The 19756-nt window shown below is 39.4% G+C and overlaps 1 protein-coding gene across 1 annotated transcript in view; it reads left to right on the forward strand.

Moving 5' to 3' along the window:
- The window catches only part of NUP210 (nucleoporin 210kDa), a 66973-nt gene that overhangs the window by 44874 nt on the left and 2343 nt on the right, over positions 1 to 19756 (forward strand). Inside the window, exons 24-39 of the mRNA XM_009322004.1 lie at positions 148 to 210; positions 830 to 1009; positions 2393 to 2473; positions 3427 to 3558; positions 3766 to 3924; positions 4820 to 4911; positions 6410 to 6584; positions 10403 to 10578; positions 11935 to 12152; positions 12688 to 12824; positions 13613 to 13736; positions 14665 to 14811; positions 16695 to 16945; positions 17510 to 17729; positions 18306 to 18401; positions 18548 to 18631. Of these exons, the coding sequence (XP_009320279.1) occupies positions 148 to 210; positions 830 to 1009; positions 2393 to 2473; positions 3427 to 3558; positions 3766 to 3924; positions 4820 to 4911; positions 6410 to 6584; positions 10403 to 10578; positions 11935 to 12152; positions 12688 to 12824; positions 13613 to 13736; positions 14665 to 14811; positions 16695 to 16945; positions 17510 to 17729; positions 18306 to 18401; positions 18548 to 18631 (2335 nt within the window). The remainder of the gene's footprint in view (positions 1 to 147; positions 211 to 829; positions 1010 to 2392; positions 2474 to 3426; positions 3559 to 3765; positions 3925 to 4819; positions 4912 to 6409; positions 6585 to 10402; positions 10579 to 11934; positions 12153 to 12687; positions 12825 to 13612; positions 13737 to 14664; positions 14812 to 16694; positions 16946 to 17509; positions 17730 to 18305; positions 18402 to 18547; positions 18632 to 19756) is intronic.

The following is a 19756-nucleotide window of genomic DNA, read 5'->3' on the forward strand; positions in this document are numbered from 1 at the left end:
TGCAAGTGATGAGTTAAGTTTCTGCATGCTCAATTTACGGTAATTAAGCAAGTGAAGACCCAGTTTTACACTTTGATGTACTGTTTTGTGACATAATTTATCTGATTGAAATAGCGTGAACACAAGTATTCATACATCTATTTTTAGGTCTTTCCCCCATTTAGACTACTGCCAAGGAAAGTGACCCTAATTATTGGAGCCATGATTCAGGTAAGGCATCTTCTTACATATTTTCTTTTTTTTATCATTTCTATTTCCAGATAAATGTATATAACTTATTTTTCGGGAGTAGATATTCAACTTGGCAATTTAGCTGCATTCACACTGAATACTCCTTCTAATAAGAATAGTTTCATTCTTGAGCCACCTTCCATTTTACCGTATTGCCAGATCAAAGGTTTTGTATTTATTTGTGTCAAGGGAGTGTCAGCTTTTCCAGTGTTAAATACCAGCACAGCACTAATAGATCTGTCACCTCTGTGAAATTAAGTATAGTGGGCAAGTTCAACAAACTGAAACACAGAGCAGAGCTGTACCAGGTGTGGTAAAGAGAAAGTGAGATAGATTTTTCTGAAACTTTCTGGGCTGGATGTAGCATCAGCCTGTCACATTCTACAAAGCACGCAGTCCACTTTTGTGCTTAGCTCACATATTTCCCAGTCCGACGTCATGCAGTGTGCAGGAGAAATATGCTCTGGAAAGGTTCGGACAGCCTTTTCTTACTGAAGACATTGTGATGCTGAGCAGGGAAGGGGTGTACCCTGTAACGTTAACCAGAACAAATATCTGATGGGTTAATTTTAGTTGTTCTGTGTGCTATTAATTATAGATCACTTCAGAAGGAGGCCCTCAACCTCAATCCAACATAATTTTCTCCATCAGCGATGAGAACATTGCATCAGTGAACAGCACTGGACTTGTCAGAGGAGTGGCGATTGGGAATGGAACAGTAACAGGGGTGGTGCAAGCTGTTGATGCGGAGACAGGGAAGCTTGTCGTGGTGTCTCAGGTAACGTTTTATGGTACTGTTTGGAGCTGAAAGAGGCTCGCTAACTCATGGGTTTGGCTCAAAAGGGGCAAATAGTCTTTTTGCATTAGTAATGTTATCTTGTGCACTTTCCTGGTTTCCTTAAGGAGATGAAAAATCAGTGTTTCTTACTCTCTGGCCTGTGAACTTATGCATTTGCTGACAGAGGTGATACTTTCAACAGATAGCTAAATCTTGCGGTACCTTAAAACAAAGTTCTGCTGATAACCCAGGGAGACTTTATGCACAGTCAGTTTGATATCTTTAGAATTGATTAGTAAATCTAGAAAATCCCATCTAAAGAAGCCTTTCTAAAACAGCAGAAGGTTGTCCTTGCCTGCATCGCCTTACAATTTAGCAGCGTCTTACATCAGTAGAAGTCAGAAGGTAACTGTTGCCTAAGAAACCCTTTGTCTCTTAAGCTATAGGCAGGCTGTATAGAAAGCTCTCATCTTGTGCTGTGGTCTGAATCCCATCTATGAAGTTCAAGCAATGAATCCCTGATATTCCATCAGAATCTGTGTCCGTACAATTTCCTACTAGCTGAGCGTGAAGGGGCTGTTGAGCAGGCCTATAAGGGAGCACCAGTCGCTGGGACTCACATGAGACTCAGAACAACAGAACTTGGGCCAAATCTTACGGCTCTTCATTTGAGGTCAAGGCAGGACAGCTGCTGCACACCACAAAGCTCTGCTGCTTGAAAGATGTCACCAGAGGCCAAGAGGAGACAAAGTAATTAAAAAAAAAAAAAAAATATATATGTATATATGCTTTGTAATGTGGGGGCAGCAGTCTGCCCTGGTGCTGTGGCAGGAAGCAGAATGAACTTGAAAGCTAAATCTCCTGCCCAGTGAGGCCCAGGTCTGGCCTTCCCTCCCTGCTACACAGTAGGAATAAAAATCTATCAGGAATGTCAGGTTATGTGAAGAGGAGACATCCGAGTATCACACATATCATCCCTTTATTCTTGATTGTCCCGTTTGCTGCTTACCATTTTCATTTCCTTCTAATTCTCTCAATGTCTTCCTTTACCTTCTGGAATTATTCTTCCCTCTTCTCCTAGGGACCCCTATGATCTAGTCCCTTTCTGTTAGTCACCTCTATTCATGTTGACTGTAATTTTGAGCAGAGCTTTTTTTTTTAATTTAGGTGGCATTTTTAAATGCCTATCAATTTACAAAGTTAATGCTTTTGTATTTTTTTTACAGTCCTGAATTATGTCCATCTGTATTATCTGTGATAAGTCACATGCAAATCACATGGCAGTAGTGATTAGATAATGGCAAAATAGCAGATAGATCCTGAAAGTGAAATCTGGTTCACATTTGACAAGTGCTTACAATATCTTCCCTTCCTCCTTTTTAGGACAAGGTGGAAGTTGAAGTCGTACAGCTGACAGCTGTTAGAATTCGTGCACCAATTACACGAATGAAAACTGGTACACAGGTTAGTTGATTTGTGATTAGCTTTTATTGCCTTAAAATTTTGACCTGCCAGCTGTGACCATTCTGATTAGGTCATCTGATAATAGCCCCCAGCTCTCAGAGTGCTCGCCTGCTCTGAGGGGTACCGCTGCTGCTGCAGGAATGAACGTGCTGTCAGTGGAGAAGCTCCAGAGCTGAACATATTAAAACAGAAATCAGGGCAAGTTTACCTTGTACACCAGGCTGATTTTTCAGAAATTCTGGCCCTACTGAAGAAGCATCATTTAATGTGGAGAAGGGTTCTCTCATCTTCATTCTATTTGCAGTGGAGACTTTCTTCCTTTGTATGTTAAAGATCTCCAGTATGTCTGCTATATCCAGAACAGCAGATATTGTTCAAATTATCTTTTTTTAAGAGTCTATATTTCCCCTATTAGTTACTCATTCCAAAATGGCTAGTGATTGTAGCTCGCTGGTCCCAGGTGAATGAATTGCTTTGAAGATTAAAAACAGAAACTTGAAAAATCCCTGTTTTGTGTTTACATGTTATGTTGTCTTAATTTGGAGAGTTGGAAGGGGAAGGTTGATGTCCAGAGCAGAGTTAATCAGGGAGATCATCTAGACAAAGACGTAGAGAACTTAAGAGTATATGACTTAACTAAGGTGAAGTGATTTGATGCTACAAATTGGACAAATGTATTATTGAACTGTTTTCCATCTTTTCTGATGGAAAACTGGTACTTGTTTTTTGTAGAGCATGTAGCAAATGAGAATAAATCTAAATTTATTTTTTACAACTTGGTGGTTGAGTCTTTTGCATGATAAATCCTTGCAACATATACAGTAGCCAAACCATTTTCTTCATAAGAAATACCATCTCTTGATCACTGAATTTTAAGTTTAATTGTATTTGCTCTGTGCAGGTTTGGTTAGCGGCCTAGAATTACCTAAGAAAGTTGGTTTCTCTATTTCTAGATGCCAGTTTATGTAATGGGCATCACCAGTAGTCAGACTCCTTTTTCATTTGGCAATGCAATACCTGGGTTAACGTTCCACTGGTCTGTCACAAAGAGGGATACTCTGGATATCAAGACAAGACACAGTGAGGTAAATTGTGTGTGTGTCTGTATGTGGACTTGTGTGTATGTGTATCTTGGGAAAAGGAAACAGCCACATAATAGGAGTTGAGAAAATATTGTTGCTTCCACTTACTCAAAATCAAAGAGCGCTTGTCAGCGTTGGGCGTGGTGTTTCCTCTGTATCAATGTCAATTCTTTCCATAAGTAAAATTTTAATCACTTTCTCCTGTCCAAGGCTTCTTTTCAGCTTCCTGCAAAATATAACTTTGCAATGGATGTTTATGGCAGAGTAAAGGGAAGAACGGGCCTGAAAGTTGTTGTGAAGGTCCTTGATCCTGCAGCCAACCAGTTTTACAACATGGCAAGAGAACTGTCCGATGAAATCCAAATTCAGGTATGATGATGTTCCTCACAGTTAATGTTTTAATATCTGTTTCAGAGCTGAATTAAAGTCTGTATTGGAACTCAGGAATTTGAAATGTGAAGGAGTAGTTCCAGCTTTGGTTTATCTTTGAGCCCTTACTCTTGTTTGTGTAATGTTCCGCTGTTTGGAAGCCTCCGAGCTCCCCCAGTGTTGGTAAGGTTTACGCTGAACAGTCACACGCTGGTGTGATGCCTGAATGAAATTCAGGAGCTAGTTTTTGTTGTAGATCACCTGAAATTGAGGTGACTTGTGTCTTGTGGATAAGCAGTGTTAGAGCTGTAGAAGAACTTTGCTGCTATTGTTCCCCTCTGCACAATAATACTTCTTGTTTATAGTGGTTGTCATACATGTCTATGCAAGCATGTTAATTTGGATCGGGAATTAGCTTCTGAAATGAATCTTCTGGTTGTTCCCACTTACCATGCTTTGAGGAGCAGCTTCAAAGTATGCAAACTGGATTCCTTTAGATGGAACAAAGCTGGAAAATGTGCTTGAGGAGTGCACCTCCTGTGGGCATTCGGTTCATGGGCTCAGACTTGGGGTAGTCTAAAGTAACTGGGGTGAATGTGGGGTCTCCAACACCATTTCACTTGACAAATTTGCTTCTTTTTACGTACTGCTTCATAGTATAGCTATAGCCATAGAAATGAACGCTCTTCAGAATAATTTGTAGAAGATACTGCCTATCCCATTCTCAAATATTCATGTTAAATTTTCATTTTTTTACCATATATATATATTATACAAGGTAAAAAAAAAAGTGTGTTATGGTTTTATTTGGGGTTTTTTGTTTTGAAGGTGAAATAAATAGAAATAAATTACTTGCTGCACACAACAGTGGGCTAAAATGCCTTTTATTTTCCAGGTGTTTGAAAAACTTCATCTAGTCACTCCAGAAGTAGAAGCAGAGCAGATCTTAATGTCACCAAATTCCTTTATTAAACTTCAGACAAACAGGTTAGTGATCAGTTTTCATACTGTGATTTGTGTCAACAGTTTATCAAAACCGTAAAGCAATTCTGTTCAAAGTAAGCTGTTTCAGTCTTTTAAAAAGAATATCACAGTACACCCTTATAATACACAACTTACCTAGTGATTAATATATTTTATCTCTTCTCTGGGGCTCTGTCAAATCTTTTATTAGTTAGAGTGTAGCTAGAAAATTCATTCAATATTTGGAACTTTTAGATCCTTATTTTAAAAGACGCTGAGCCAGTTAAAGCAGTAGCCTGCTTCCACTGGAGGTTTTTTTTATGGGCAAGCAGAGCTTTATGGAATATACTTCTCTGTATTTCTTACACATACTTCTATGACTAGATTTTGAGATTAAAATGTCCTTTTCAAATGAAGTCCTTTTTACATAATCTGTTTTCAAAGACTGACATTTCAGACTCATTTCAGGCTTGAAATTTGGTTTTTCTAGCATAAGAATGTGCAGATACAGACAATAGGACATACGCTGAGGGCGAGGCTTTAGATGCATTTACTTTTTAAGGGGAGGGACCATTAGTTTCACTGGAGCTCCAGTGACCATGGTCATTCAGCATCTGCTTTTGAAACGGTTATATAGGAGCCCTGTCATTTGTAGTCACTTACTAGTGTTGTTTTGCTGTCTCTTCCGAGCAGTTTTTCTGATTAATTAGTCATTAAGTTGCTAGATATCAGTTTGTACCTTTCTTTGTCCCATTATCTTCACTATCCAATGTTGGAGCCCCTATGTCTGAACTTTACCACCGAAAACAATTACACTATTGCCAAGAAAAGAGCAACTAAAATCCAGCTTTAATGCTTTTTTCCTAGGGTAGAGTATTTCTATCTCAATGGAGGAGCTTGGGAGGAAAAAAACATCATTTACAGATCTTTTAGAAGATGTGATAAGTGTTACTTAAAAGTAGCTAATGTCTCAGAATGCCCACTAATTACAGTTTATGTATTTGCTCACTTTATTAATATGCAAATACCACAGTGAGAGGTATTCCAGAAAATTAACCTTGTCTACAAAGCCATTTCCAGGAAAATTATGAGATCCACTTAATCAAGTCCCTGACTTTATCTCTAATACCAGCATTGGCCGTCACAGACTAATTTCCCTCTGAATGTTGTTTACAGAAAATGACAGCAGAAGCTGCATGTTGTAGCCTTAGCCATTATTATTTGGAATCAGCTTTACATCAGTGAATGATGACACTGCAGGGCAGCGGACGGAAACTAGATTTCAATACATGCCTAAACCCAGATAAGCCTTCTTCCAAGTGAGCTTCAATCAGAACTTAAACTTTTCTTTCTTAGACTAGAACACAGGCTTTTCAGCTTTTATTGCAGACACGTTGAAAAAACACATACCAAATAGCAATCTTTTAGATTTGCATAATATATTGATGTAAATACGGTTTTACTCATTTAAGGGGGTCCCCTGTTTTTTTGTTTTTCTGTTTTGTTTGTTTGTTTTCTTAAGGGACCGAGTGGCTTCACTGAGTTACCGTGTCCTGGATGGACCAGACAAAGTTCCTGTTGTAAAAATCGATGAGAGAGGTTTCCTTAACTCTGGGTCTTTGATAGGGTCATCAACAATTGAAGTGATTTCACAAGAATCATTTGGAATCAACCAGACCATTGTAGCTGCTGTTAAGGTAGTATCATCTCTCTTTGCAGTTTTCTGTTAGTAGTATATCTTTACTACTGCGACAGGGATGGTTAACTGCACGTTTTGAACTTCACTTCTGAAAAATGTGAAGTATAGTTAGTGTAACAGTCAGTTCTGAGCTTTGAAGAAGAGTTTAGTATACTGAACTAGATGGATAAATATTAAATCCCAGCAAATTCTTAAATTTGCTACGTTTTACAAAAAAGCCTTTGTGTGCATCTGCCTTAAACTTTAAAAAAAGAAGTTTGTCCTAAAAATCTCGTAGAAGGCTGATAATTACAGCAGTTCAAATAAAAAAAATGTTAATGTCATAAACACGCATTTTGTAGTGCATGAAAAAGATAAATATCATCTGGAGTAATGAATATAAATGCAGCATCTGTTGTGAGGTACCAGATTTTTGAGATACTAGAGATGTAACTGTACACTGCCCAAAAGTTTCATTTTCTCTGCTGTTTCCCAGCAGTTCAGCTTTTACATATAATGAGAATCTCTGCATGAGAAAAGCCTATCTTATCAGATGCAATAATTTAGCTGCTGTTGCCTGTATTTGGTGAGCTGGCAAGGAGCGTGTCCAAGGCTGCCCTGTGTGCCTAAGCTACGTGTGGATGAAATGTGGATGCTTCAGGGAAGGACAACTGTGTAGCAAAACTCAGCAGTTTGTTTCCAGGCTAATGAAACATCTTTCTTTCTCAAAACTTCATCTGTTGATTGAATGTTGTTACGTGAAGTCTAATATACCTTACTGGTTGGGCACTTAGGACATAAGGAAACGTATGTCCTTCGTTTCTGTTCAAAAGTCCTTGTGCCAAGAACTTCCTATATCCGGCAACATGAGCCTTGAGATACCCACTGCTCCACTTCCTCTTATCCCTTTTTACTCTGTCAGCATCTTTCCTATGTTCCAGCTAAAAGAGAAAGACACATAATTGAGTGCTGACTTTATTTGTAAGTTTTATTATTATAATCACTGCGGAGTGGCTTGATGGGGTTTTTTATTTGAATTTTGGTTTTTACCATAATGTTCAGTTTTGTCTGTAGGACAGCATGTAGGTCTGTCCTCCTGGGTGGAGAATGAAAAAAGAAATGGTGGCTTAGTTTCACTAACGCCACTCCTGCTGCTAGGTGGTGGCAGTGAATTTCTACAGCTCTGTTATAGATGACCTTGTTTCTTCCCTTCACTGCTGGATCTGGCGAGTGAAAGACATCTAATGAGTTTGGGGTTGGCTCAAATGACATTTAGTCAGCATACAGTGGTACTGAAGTTAAATTCTCCCTTTGTGCATTCTTTCCATATGCAGTTAGGATATCGGGGAGCTGTGGAGTCAGTGCACTATGATATTAAGCTTGTGAGCTCTTTGTAGTAGCAACCGTCTCAGTTCAGCAACTTGTAGAACTGATTTGTTTTCCTGTACTTATTAGGACTATACTACTTTTATGGAAATAATATTTTTAACCTCACAGTAACCCCATGAGGTAATACAGTGCTGCTGCCTTCATTTTATAGATGAAGAACTGAGAGAGAGTTTGAGCAGTTTTGCTGAAGGTCATGTAGAAGAACTTGTGACAGAGCAGGAGATGAGCTTGAATCTGTTGTCTCCTTCACGCCGTCCTTCCTTTCATAAGTTCTTGTTTTGTCTATTTACAACTGTACACAATTAAGAACCAAACTGCTGCAGCAGCATCACTTAACACTTAGACCTTCAACTTTGGTCAGAAAAAGACTAGCTTATGTAAGCCAAGGAGGACAGTGGAAGTAAGGAGTGACAGTATGCTTAGCGTGGAAGCAAGCTAAGCAATTGCCTGTCCCAGCTGTACTCAACGGATTTTTTTTTTTTTTTAAATAAAAAATACTTCAAAAACTGAGATGCTTCAGACGTAAATAGCTGTTTTCATCAATATTAAATTTAGCAGTTGTCCCTTGTGGGACAGTTTCTGAGATTTTAAAGTAAAGCAAGCTTGAAAATCTGTCAGGGAAATGGCGTTTTTGTTAGCTTATAACCTCAGCTAGCTGGGCAGATGACTATATGCACTGATATTTTAACTGACTATATCAGCCTGTGGAGTAGACAGTTGTATATACTGATATTCTAGCCTTTTTTTTTTTTTTCAGACTCACCAAAGATGCTATTTGCTTGAGGCCAAATTTGTCCTTTCCTTTCTAAGTTTTGACATGTACATTTTCAGATTGTAGAGTTTTACATTTTAGTTGAGCCTCTTAGGTCAGAAAAAAAGGGATTTTCCTACAAGATAAGCTTGAGGGCTTCTTTTAAAATAGTTTTCTCTATATATTTGAGGGTTTTTGCTTTCTCTATCCTTCCATTATTTATTTTCCAACAGCTGTAACAGAAAGAACAGATACAGTTCTTTTTGTTGGGTAATTTTGCTAGTTAACCTAGATAAGTTAATCGAGAATAATAAGTAATATGTTATTTAAAAAACAAAACAAAACAAATGGTTGCAAAGTCTTTGTCTTCAGACAAACTTCCTTCATTGGACTGTTACCGCAAACATGCGGGAGTGTGCACGTACGGATAATCTAGCAGACTTTTCCAAAGACTTTGCAGCAGAAGTCCCTAACTTCTATCTTGGTTGAGGAGAGGCACTGAGGCAACAAAACGCAGCCTGCTGACCAGTTTGGATTTTTCAGGTGCCAGTTCTGACTGCTTTTGTCTGCTGCACTTAACTTCTATCAGCCCACGCCTCAGAGGACGGCCAGGCTGCAGCATCATACAGCCAGCAGTAACAAGACGAGCGTGCCCAGCGATGGGTCAGAAAAACCACCCCAGGACACAGCTCAGGAGGAAAGATCGTGGGTGTTGTTCCTTCCCACCTCTGGCAGCCCTGTTGTCAGACCACTGTGGGCCTGTTTGAGGGGCAGCAGTTCGTAGTCTCTATGATGTTATTTGACAAGGATCACTAGCGAACAGCTTTGCAGCTATTGCTCATGTTTCCTCCGCTGGGCAAACCTTCGTTCAAACAGAGCCAAGGCTGTTAGAAACTGCCTGTATCATCTTGGCTTTCTCACCTGGTGCAAGGGAACTGGGGAAACAGTGACCATTTCATCCCCTTACTCTCACATACATTGCAAGTTACTCCTGTTCTAGTAACTTGGGAATTAATTACACTTTTTATTTCAAGAATTACTGGGAGAGAAGTCTAGGGGCAACTTGTTCTCTTGCATATCCAGGGTGTCTTAACAGTTTTAATTTATAGGATAATAATGTAGTTTCTGAAGTATGTGATGTGTGCTTCTACATCATTATTGCTTGCTTCAATTCCCAGTGCTATTAGAGAAAAATGCTAAGAAATATCTGATGGGAAGGTGTAAAGGAGACAGAAACCATTCTCAGGTGCTCAATGACTGGGCAAGAGGGAACGCACACAAATTGAAATACGTGAAATTGTCTGAACATAGGACAGCACTTTTTTACTGCGGTGGCTGTTGAACGCTGGCACGGATTGCCCAGAGACATCGTGGAGTCTCCATCCTAGGAGATGCTCAAGACCTGCATGCACACGATCCTGGGCAACTGGCTCTAGCCCAGCTTGAGCAGGGGGGACTGAACTAGACACTCTCCAGAGGCCCCTTTTAACCTCAGCTATTCTGTGATTCTGTGAAATATATGAACTGATAATAAAAGTGTCATGTCTCAGTACTGTCATATGGCTAAACATACAGCAAGTGGTTCATAAAGGAAGCTTTGTATATTTGCATAATAAGAACCGTTTTAGATTACTGTTTTTATAGAGGCACCAAAAAAAGCAATTTGATTTTGCTTTTCACTGCTGATGTTTTTACAGGTCTACCCCATCTCATACCTAAGAATCTCCATGAGTCCTATTCTGCACACGCAAAACAAAGAGGTGTTATTGGCTCTCCCCCTGGGTGTGACACTGACATTTACAGTCCATTTTCACGATAACTCTGGAGATACTTTTCATTCGCATAATTCTGTGCTCAACTTTGCAACAAACAGGTAGGTATCCTCCATGGGTGTTAATTACAGAGAACAAAAAAGGCCAAATACACGTAGCCCAGCCACAGCAGGGAACAAAGATTGTTCCAAAGATATCAAGTGAAGATATAGCTTGAACTGGGATTAGCAAAGAAAGGATTTCATCTCTGTGGTCTTCAGAGGCACGGTAGAAGAAAGGAGTTCTAGTTAGCAATCGATATTCTCTAGCAAATGGAAAGTTGCCCAGATAAGCATGATCCCTAGCGGGGCCTGCTGGGGTACATTTCTGCTTTAAGTGACTCTGAATCATCAGATTGCATGCATCAGTGGCCTATATAAACAATTGATCTTATTAGCATTTGCCTCATCTTGCCTCTTTTCTCCTAGTGCTTTGTTACACTGACTCACTTAAGCCTTACATAAGATGGTGAACGTTCTGGATCGGGAGCTGTCTCTTCAGATACGCTTGTACAGTCTTTGCACAGCAAAGCCAGGCCTCAAAAGGCCTTTTTGGTCTCTGCCTCAAAGAATAATAAATATTATAAAACAGCCTTCTTTGGTCATTAGTAAACAATCACTAATTCCATTACTATACCATAGCTTGTTTTCTGCAGAGCACCTTGCAGTTATAATGCAGCAGTCATGATTAAAAGGAAAAAGAAAAGGAGTTGAATGCAAGATTTTCTTTCTCCTACCTAAATGATCTGCAGAAATTTCTATAGCTTGCAAAGGTCCCTGAGATAACACTGCCCTAGCTTCCAAAATAGATGTGACAGAGCTGCTTCAGCATAGGGCTAATTATTAGCCCTAGAGAGAGAAGCACTGCTCATTAACCTCAGGTGCAGCACTGTGGTGACCCAGCTCTACTGCTGTCAAGACCTTCACTGTCTCTGCATGGTGCTGCCAGGGTGGCAGTCGTTGTGCTCGGTGTGCTCAGTGTGTCAGTGCATTTGGGAATGCTGAATTTTGGTAAATATCAGAACTCGGAATCGAATGTGATTTAGCTTTGTAAAGTTAGGCCTGGAAAGCTGCATATCGGTGTTTAAATTTCTTTGCTTCTAAACTCCCTGAGAAAAGGGAAAAGAGACAGATTACCTCATTCTAAAGTTCTACAATTATTAAAATTAGGAAGTAGTTCTCATACATGATTATGACCTCAGTATTTCCTCAGCATAACGATGTGAGAATGAAATTTGCCTCAGTAAAACCTGAATCATTTTTATATTTTCCTTATTTTGTCGGACTTCATTAGAAGATAACCATCGCTGAAAACAGGAAGTCAACCATCTAAAAAGAGTTCAATACCTACTATTTACTGTAGAGATAATGACATTAGCAAACTTGCCTTAACATAAAAGCCTTTCTTTTTATCTGTAGAGATGACTTTGTACAGATTGGGAAAGGAGCCACGAACAACACATTTGTAATCCGGACTGTAAACGTAGGTTTGACCTTGCTTAAAGTCTGGGATGCGGAACACAGTGGAATTGCAGACTACGTCCCGCTTCCTGTGCAACATGCCATTTTCCCAGAACTCATAGATGTGGTGGTAGGTGATGTCCTCTGTTTGAGTACTTCACTGACAAACCAAGAAGGTAAGAGGCACTTCCGTCGCTGTGTTTTTGCAGCTATATAATTTGACATCAGTGTGACTCTTTCTCATTCTCAGGAAAACTAAATGCATAATTTATGATGTTTGTTCAGAATCAAATGTCACTGTTCTTGGTAATGATAAAAATAGGTTTGATCAACTCCTCTAATTTTAATTGTACCGTGCAATATGTCGCTTGTATTGAATTCACGAGTATCAGACTTTAGACATTTCCATTCCGTTAGCTTGAAAGGCTTGTTTTTTATGGGAATCATGCAGAGTCAGGACTCTAACTTCACTCGCTGTATTTGATTCTTAGTATTAACGGGCTGTTGTCAGAGTAACTGCAGGTCAGTTCAGTGCTGGGCTGCCAGCTTTCCACCACATGAGACCCTAGAATCTAGTTTCTGTGAACTGGGGTGTGTGTGTACCCATGCTGCCCGTGCAGTGGGTACATACATACGGACACCAATGTGACAATGAAATGCCTCAGTTAGCATAAATTTGTTGAACAGTGTCCAAATGGTGTGTCTTCTCAGGCCTGCCGGGCATATGGAGCTCCTCATTAAGTAGTGTTCTTCAAGTCGACTCCAAGACTGGCGTCGCAGTGGCAAGGGATTCTGGTGTTGTCACTGTCTATTATGAGATTCCTGGATTACTTAAAACATACAGAGAGGTGAGGCACTGTTAAATCCTACCAGAACTGCTGAAGTTTGTTTGCTTCAGGTGCTTTTTCACCAAAAATGTATTCTATGATTTTTTTGTTGTAAATATTTAGAAACATTATTTTTAGAGGAAAAAGTATTAGAAATGCAAATGGTTGGACAGTATTTGGTACGTGTCCAAGCACGTCATGCTTTTTTTTAATCATCTATGTTAAGGAGGATAATTTAGCATAATATTTTCTATTTTTAGCCTATACTGTTTTTATATTGTACATTTTGAATCCTTTGCTTGGCTAAGTTGTTTCCAGATGCTAAACAATTTTTGAGTACGGCTGCTTTTATGAATGAGGTTTCACTGCCATGGATGAGATGCCAAAAAGAACTTTCTAAAGTGTTGTACCATATTACTACACATCATTGATCAGAACTACTCAGTTAAATTATTTTGTTTATCTTTAGTGCAATCATACTGTTGACACAATTCACTGTATCAGCTAACATAAGCACTAGACATTCTTCTTAAATTAAATTTAGACATAGAGCTTTATGCCTATTAATTTATGGGGGGTTGGGTAGAAAGAAAAAAATGTTTTTACTAGCTTAAATTGCCTTGAAAGGCAGTTTCTAAAATTAGAGAAATATAGGATTTCTTATAAAGAGAAACACGACCTCTTGGAGTCTTCTCTTCTGTTATACATACAAGGATGTGTGCGTTTCACAATCAATCCAGTCTGGCTTTGCCTTAATTTTTATTTGTTAAAACAGTTTTTGGTAACAATGTACTTCATCCTTTTTTCAGATATTGATTAATATACCCCAGAGGACTACAGCAATGCATGTAAGTGGAGTGAAAACAAGCTTACAAGGAGTTGCAGCCTCAAAAGTGATAGTTTCAATTGGGGAAAGAAATAAAAATTTGAAAGGTATGATGAAAAAAAATCTTTATGCTAATTGTTTATTGCATGTTTGTATATTCATGATAGGTGGTTTTGGTTTGTGTTTTGGGGTTTTTTTGTTTGCTTTTAAGGGTGTGTGAAGCTGGTGTAGCAAGATCTTTATGAACCTCTAGTGCCTTTCTGGAATCCCAGGAGCTCTAGAAGAAACTTAGGGCCATGTTACAGAATTTGGAGGGTGTTCTGGGGCACTATTAAGATTTCACAGCTAATAAAATCGGTAGATAATGGAAGTGTCATTTTTGATTGTATCAAAAAACAGTTAATAGGCAATCAGCTGATTGTTTGCTTATATGTTTAATTCCAATTGCCTTCTTGAAGTTACTATATCTTGCTAAGCATGTTTAAAGTAACCATCCTTAAATCTTTTACAGAAATTATCAGCAATTAGAATCAATACAAAGATTAAACATCATACTGTGTCCTCTATTTAATAAGCTGTATTTTGTTTGATTATGGTTCCTTTTAGGTTTTAGCTTAACACTTAGCACTTGTTCAAATAGCATTTTATTAGCCTACCAAAAAACCATCTTGCCAGATACTAAAATATAAATTGAGACTCCCAGGATCGTATAAGCTATTCCACAGACACATCTGAGCTGAAAATTCTCTCTAGTTCATTCTTTCCTGTAAATAAGCTATTCCTGTCAAAAAAACTTCACAACATATAAAATTTTCATTTGCTGTCTCTTTGGGATTAGACCTGAGATAGGATAACTGTCTATGATTTCCAGCTATTAAGATCATCATAACCTTGTGAAACTATTTCAGAAGGTGGCAGAACAACCTGCTATTTCAAGCCATGGTTTTGCTTTTAGTTAATTAAAAATTAATTAGTTAGAATTTTCTTTTCTAATTAATTAATTAGAGATTCATTAATTTTTTTTCTTCCCCTTAGGGGAGTGCTTGCCTGCTCAGATTGAAGCCATTGCTGAATTACAACCACAGTCCATTATCAATTGCCATCTAGATTTTAACAATGATGCGTTTGACTTCCCAGCACGTGATATTTTTATAGCAGAACCTGGATTTGATGCAGTTTCAGGTAAGACGAGACAAGATGCCACGCTCCAGGCAGACACTTTGAATTCTGCTGTGGTTTAGCCCAAATGCCCTTTGACCCAGCAGATTTCCTTCTGAAGCCTCTGAGCTTTGCTGTGTAGGATCTCAGGCTTCAGTGAGTTGTTAACGTGTACTCTCCTTGTTTAACTCTAGGGTTTTCTGCGTGTGACAAAGACATTTGCTTCTTTTCAGAGAAAGCCAGAAATCAGTGGCAGCCCATTTCATGTTTTTCAGAGTTGTAGTAATAGGTTAGGAAGAAACTCAGAAGCATTCTTTTACTGGGGGGTGGGGAACAAACTTTGATATGTGTTTTTCACCATAAATTTAGGTCCTAATACTGCAAATTACTATTCATATATTAGTAGGTCTGTAGACAGTCCAATGGTACCTTGAGACAGAAGTGATGGTATTGCAGAATGTAGACATAATACACTGAGGTCACACACTTTATAGAGCTAGCAGCTGCCATCTTTTACTCCAGCTGAACTGTTCAAAAAAATAGATTGCCTTGTCTATAACTTAATTTAGAGAAGAATACCAGGCCCTGTATTTGTTGAACTATGGAAGCAAAACACTTCCTTCTTCAGCTGCCACAAATGAGGTATCTCTGCAGCTGTAAACATCCAGTGTCTCTTTTAGGTGTTTACTTGCCATACATCAGTGCCTTTACTGTATACTTAAATGCAGTGGAAGTTAAGACTAGGGCTAAGAGAAGCAATCATGAGTTTTAATGTCTGGGTACTAAGGATCTTTAGATTTCACCAAATTATGCTCTGCAGAGTCAAATGTTTTTTGTTTGATGTTGGCCTTTTAAAAGCCCTGCCACTGTAGTTACTGCAGTATAACTAACCTCAGTGATTAAAATGAGGGAAATAGCGTAAATGTGAAAACCTGGTGAAAGTAATACATTTTGTATTCTTTGTATTCTGCAATTTAAACGTTTCTGGAATTTATCGTGCTTTCAAACTTCCCTGTAATTGCTGTAATTTCTTACAAAAGGTAGAATTCGTATGCGTCCCCAAAACAACATGAACTGGGACTTAAAAGGTGGGGAAATTACTGGGTACTGTGGAAATGGAAATAAAATTGTGGAAGTCTACATGTGTTAGTGTTTCATGACTATAACATGATTTTAAGAAGAACCAAAACACCATGGACTGTATGAAAATAATGTTAATTATCTGTTAGATTAGTCCCGGTACCCATTGTGTAAAACACTTATTATACCTTGCATAATAGTGGCTGCCTCTGTTGCTTCATTTGGGAAAGAAAATAAGGGGAAAACACGTACCTAGCAAGTTCTGCTTGTATCTTCCACACTGCAGGAATTTTTTACTATCTTTATCGCTAATAATAGACAAATAGGTCCCATAAGAGACTAGAAACATGGTGAATATCTGACCTGTAAAGAAGCTTTTATAAATAATAAACCACGTCTCCACAGAATTGGTGATGGTAACGGACTAAAATTTTAACATTAGGTGAAGAGAATATGAAATAGGATGCTAAACTTTGTTTTCAGTAAAGCCTTTCTATCAATATTAGCATAAATGTTATATTCAAAGTGGAATTGAGTCTCACTGGCATATTAAAATAAAATGTGACTGGAAACTGCCATTTTAGTGGTTTTATCATGATGTTTAGTTTGGGACAAGAAACATCTCCTGTTGTTTTAGTACTGGGATTGTGATGCTTGGACCAGCAGACGCACTGTCCCATTCACCTACGCACTCCTAATCTTGCTGTTTGTTGAATTTTACCACCGTTTTTAGCTCTTCTCTAAAGATGTCAGAGAAATCTCCCTCTGCATGGAGAAACGACCATAAAGATGAGCAATTAACAGTCAAACTGCTTTTATTTCTATAGGGCATTACACCTGTTCCATCACAATGCACAGGCTTACTGACAAGCAGCTGAAGCATCTTAGCATGAGTAAAACTGCACTCAGAGTTACAGCTTCAATCCAAGGCAGCCACTTCTCTGGGGAGCAGATCAGCACTGAGGTGCCATTCAATCCTGGCTTTTATGCTGACCAAACAGAAATGCTTTTAAGTAACCATTACACAAGCTCTGATGTGAAAATATTTGGTGCCACTGAAATTCTTGATACCCTGGAGGTGAGTCCATTGCTGGAAAGTATCACAACACAGTTGAAAGCATTTTGAACTGTTGTATGCAACTTTCTAACCAAAGGCAGCCTGTGCCACCTTTACCACGTCAAGATTGTTCCTGAGATGATTTGGAAATACTCATCTTGGAATGTATTCCTCCTCAGTTTTCACTTTTTGGGGTAGTAGAAATGTGTCAGGCTTACCTGTGCACTAGCTGAGATGTGTTAACTGGCTCACAGATGGGGAAGCAGAAAATCTGCCTCATCCCTGGCAGCAGGGCTAGGTTCTCGCCCACTTACTTGATTCACATAGCCCAGTAAGGGATGCTTTGATTTTTGCCTGTGTGGGGTTAGCCCAGACCCACAGAAACAGCAGTTCATAGGGCGACCTTAACAGTAAACAGCAGTGAAGTGCTGCAGGTGTCACTGTAAAGTTACAACCAAGTCTGACTCCTCCTGAGGGGCAAGTTGCTCTATGTTTCTGTGGAATTTCTGACATCTGGCCTGGAAGATGGATATGTGCTGTGCTTTCTCAAACGGTCTATTTCAGGTTGGTTTTTTTCGTCGGCAGGTAAAATGTGGGTCACCAGCAGTAAAGGCGTTTGAGAAAGAGAAATCCTACGGGCTGCCCAGTTACATAGTCTACACCGTTAGTCTGTCTGATCCAAGAGTTTCAAGCCAGGGATTCTTATCAACCACTCTAACTGTCTCTAGTCCTATGACTGACCAGTCTATCACTATCCCAGTGACAGTGATTTACTCGACCGACAGAACCAGTGCACCAGTGAGACGTAAGTTTATCTCTAGACTTCATATCCCAGAATAAACCTCTAACTTCCATTAATGTTCATGAGGTTATAAAATTTGGTGTGTTTAAAATCTGAGCTGGCAGCTAATGTTATCGACATGTAAGCTGCTCACTGTGACCAGAAGACTTGAATACAATTGCTTATTATGACTGAAGCTGAACATGCTTTCCTTTTGGGTCAGCCCAAAATACTCTTTTGAAGTTGGCATAAATATCCCTGTGCTAAAGTGTCTGAAAGTAATTTTTTTTGCTCTGCTTTTATTTACTCTCAAGCATGCCTTTTTATTTTGAAAACAGAGTAGCATTTGGGGGACTGTGAAAGTAAAGAACATGTTTAAGACGTATATCAATGTCTTAAGCTGTTACGGCAAATTTTGAAGAGTGCATTGGAAATAGTCACTAGAATTGAAGTCGTATTATCTAAGTTGATTACACTTACTTGCTAGAAATAAAAACCTTTTGGCTATTGCAGTTTGAGTTAAGAACTATTAACTCTTAAAGGAGCTTGGAGAAGATGCTCTTTTAACTCAATATTGTCTCCTCTTAATCGATTCTACAGATGGGGCCAGTCTATTCCAGCACTTTCTTGATTCTTATCAAGTAATGTTCTTCACGCTTTTTGCACTATTAGCGGGGACAGCTGTTATGATTATAGGTAAGAAAATGAAAGATTGCAGAAGTATTTTTTTCCATAACTTCTTACAATGCATTAACTGTAAGATATAAAGGAATAATTTCCATGTGGAATGATTCTGTTGTTTGTTTTTTTTGTTTCTGTTTTTTGTTTTGTTTGTCTTGCAGAATATCATGCAGTTTTCTCACCAAAAGAACAGCACTGTCATCCAGCGTTTACCCCAAGGACAACCCCTCAACACAGCCATAACAGTAAGCAGCTGTTACCCAGTTATAAATTAATTAATTGATTAGACTAGCTAGAATCATAGAACAGCAGGTTGGAAGGGTCCTCAAGGATCATGTGGTCCAACCTTTCTTGGCAAAAGCAGTCTAGACAACATGGCCCAGCACCCTGTCCAGCTGAATCTTAAAAGTGTCCGATGTTGGGGAATCCACCACTTCCCTGGGCAGATTAATCCAATGGCTGATTGTTTTCATTGTGAAAAACTTTCCTCTTGTGCCCAATCAGAATCTCCCCAAGAGTAACTTGTACCATTACCCCTCATCTTTTCTACATGACTCCTTGTAAAAAGGGAGTCTCCATCTTCTTTGTAGCCATCCTTTAAATACCGGAGCATGGTGATAAGGTCTCCCCTCTAAGCCTTCTTTTCTCAAGGCTGAACAAACCCAGTTCTCTCAGCCTTTCCTCATATGACAGGCTTCCTAGTCCTTGGATCATCTTTGGCCCTTCTCTGGACCCATCTCTTTTGTATAGCAGGGACCAAAACTGAACACAGTATTCCAGGTGTAGCCTGACAAGCACTGAGTAGAGTGGGATAATGACTTCTTTATCTCTGCTGGTGGTGCATCCTGTCAGCTTTCTTTGCCGCAGCAGCACACTGTTCACTCATATTGAGCTTGTTGTCCACCAGGACCCCCAGGTCCCTTTCCACAGAGCTGCTCCCCAGCCGGGTAGATCCCAGCCTGTGCTGTTCTCCTGGATTATGTTTTCCCAGGTGCAAGACCTTACATTTGTCTTGGTTGAACTTCATAAGGTTCTTGTCAGCCCACTCTTCCAGCCTATCCAGGTCTTCCTGCAGGGTGGCTCTCCCTTCCGAAGTATCCACTTCCTCACTCAGTTTGGTATCATCGGCAAACTTCATCAGGGTACACTCGATCCCATCATCCAGATCACTTATGAAGATATTAAATAGCGTTGGGCCCAATATCGATCCCTGGAGGACCCCACTTGTGACAGGTTGCCAGTTTGAAAAGGAGCTATTTACCACCACCCTCTGGGTGCGGCCTGTCAGCCAGTTCCCCACCCAATGCACGGACCACTTGTCTAGACCGTAACGCATCAGTTTCTCTAGGAGGAGGCTGTGGGAAACCGTA

Source organism: Pygoscelis adeliae, unplaced genomic scaffold, assembly GCF_000699105.1.
Source record: "Pygoscelis adeliae isolate BGI_AS28 unplaced genomic scaffold, ASM69910v1 Scaffold304, whole genome shotgun sequence".
NCBI classification, from domain to species: domain Eukaryota; kingdom Metazoa; phylum Chordata; class Aves; order Sphenisciformes; family Spheniscidae; genus Pygoscelis; species Pygoscelis adeliae.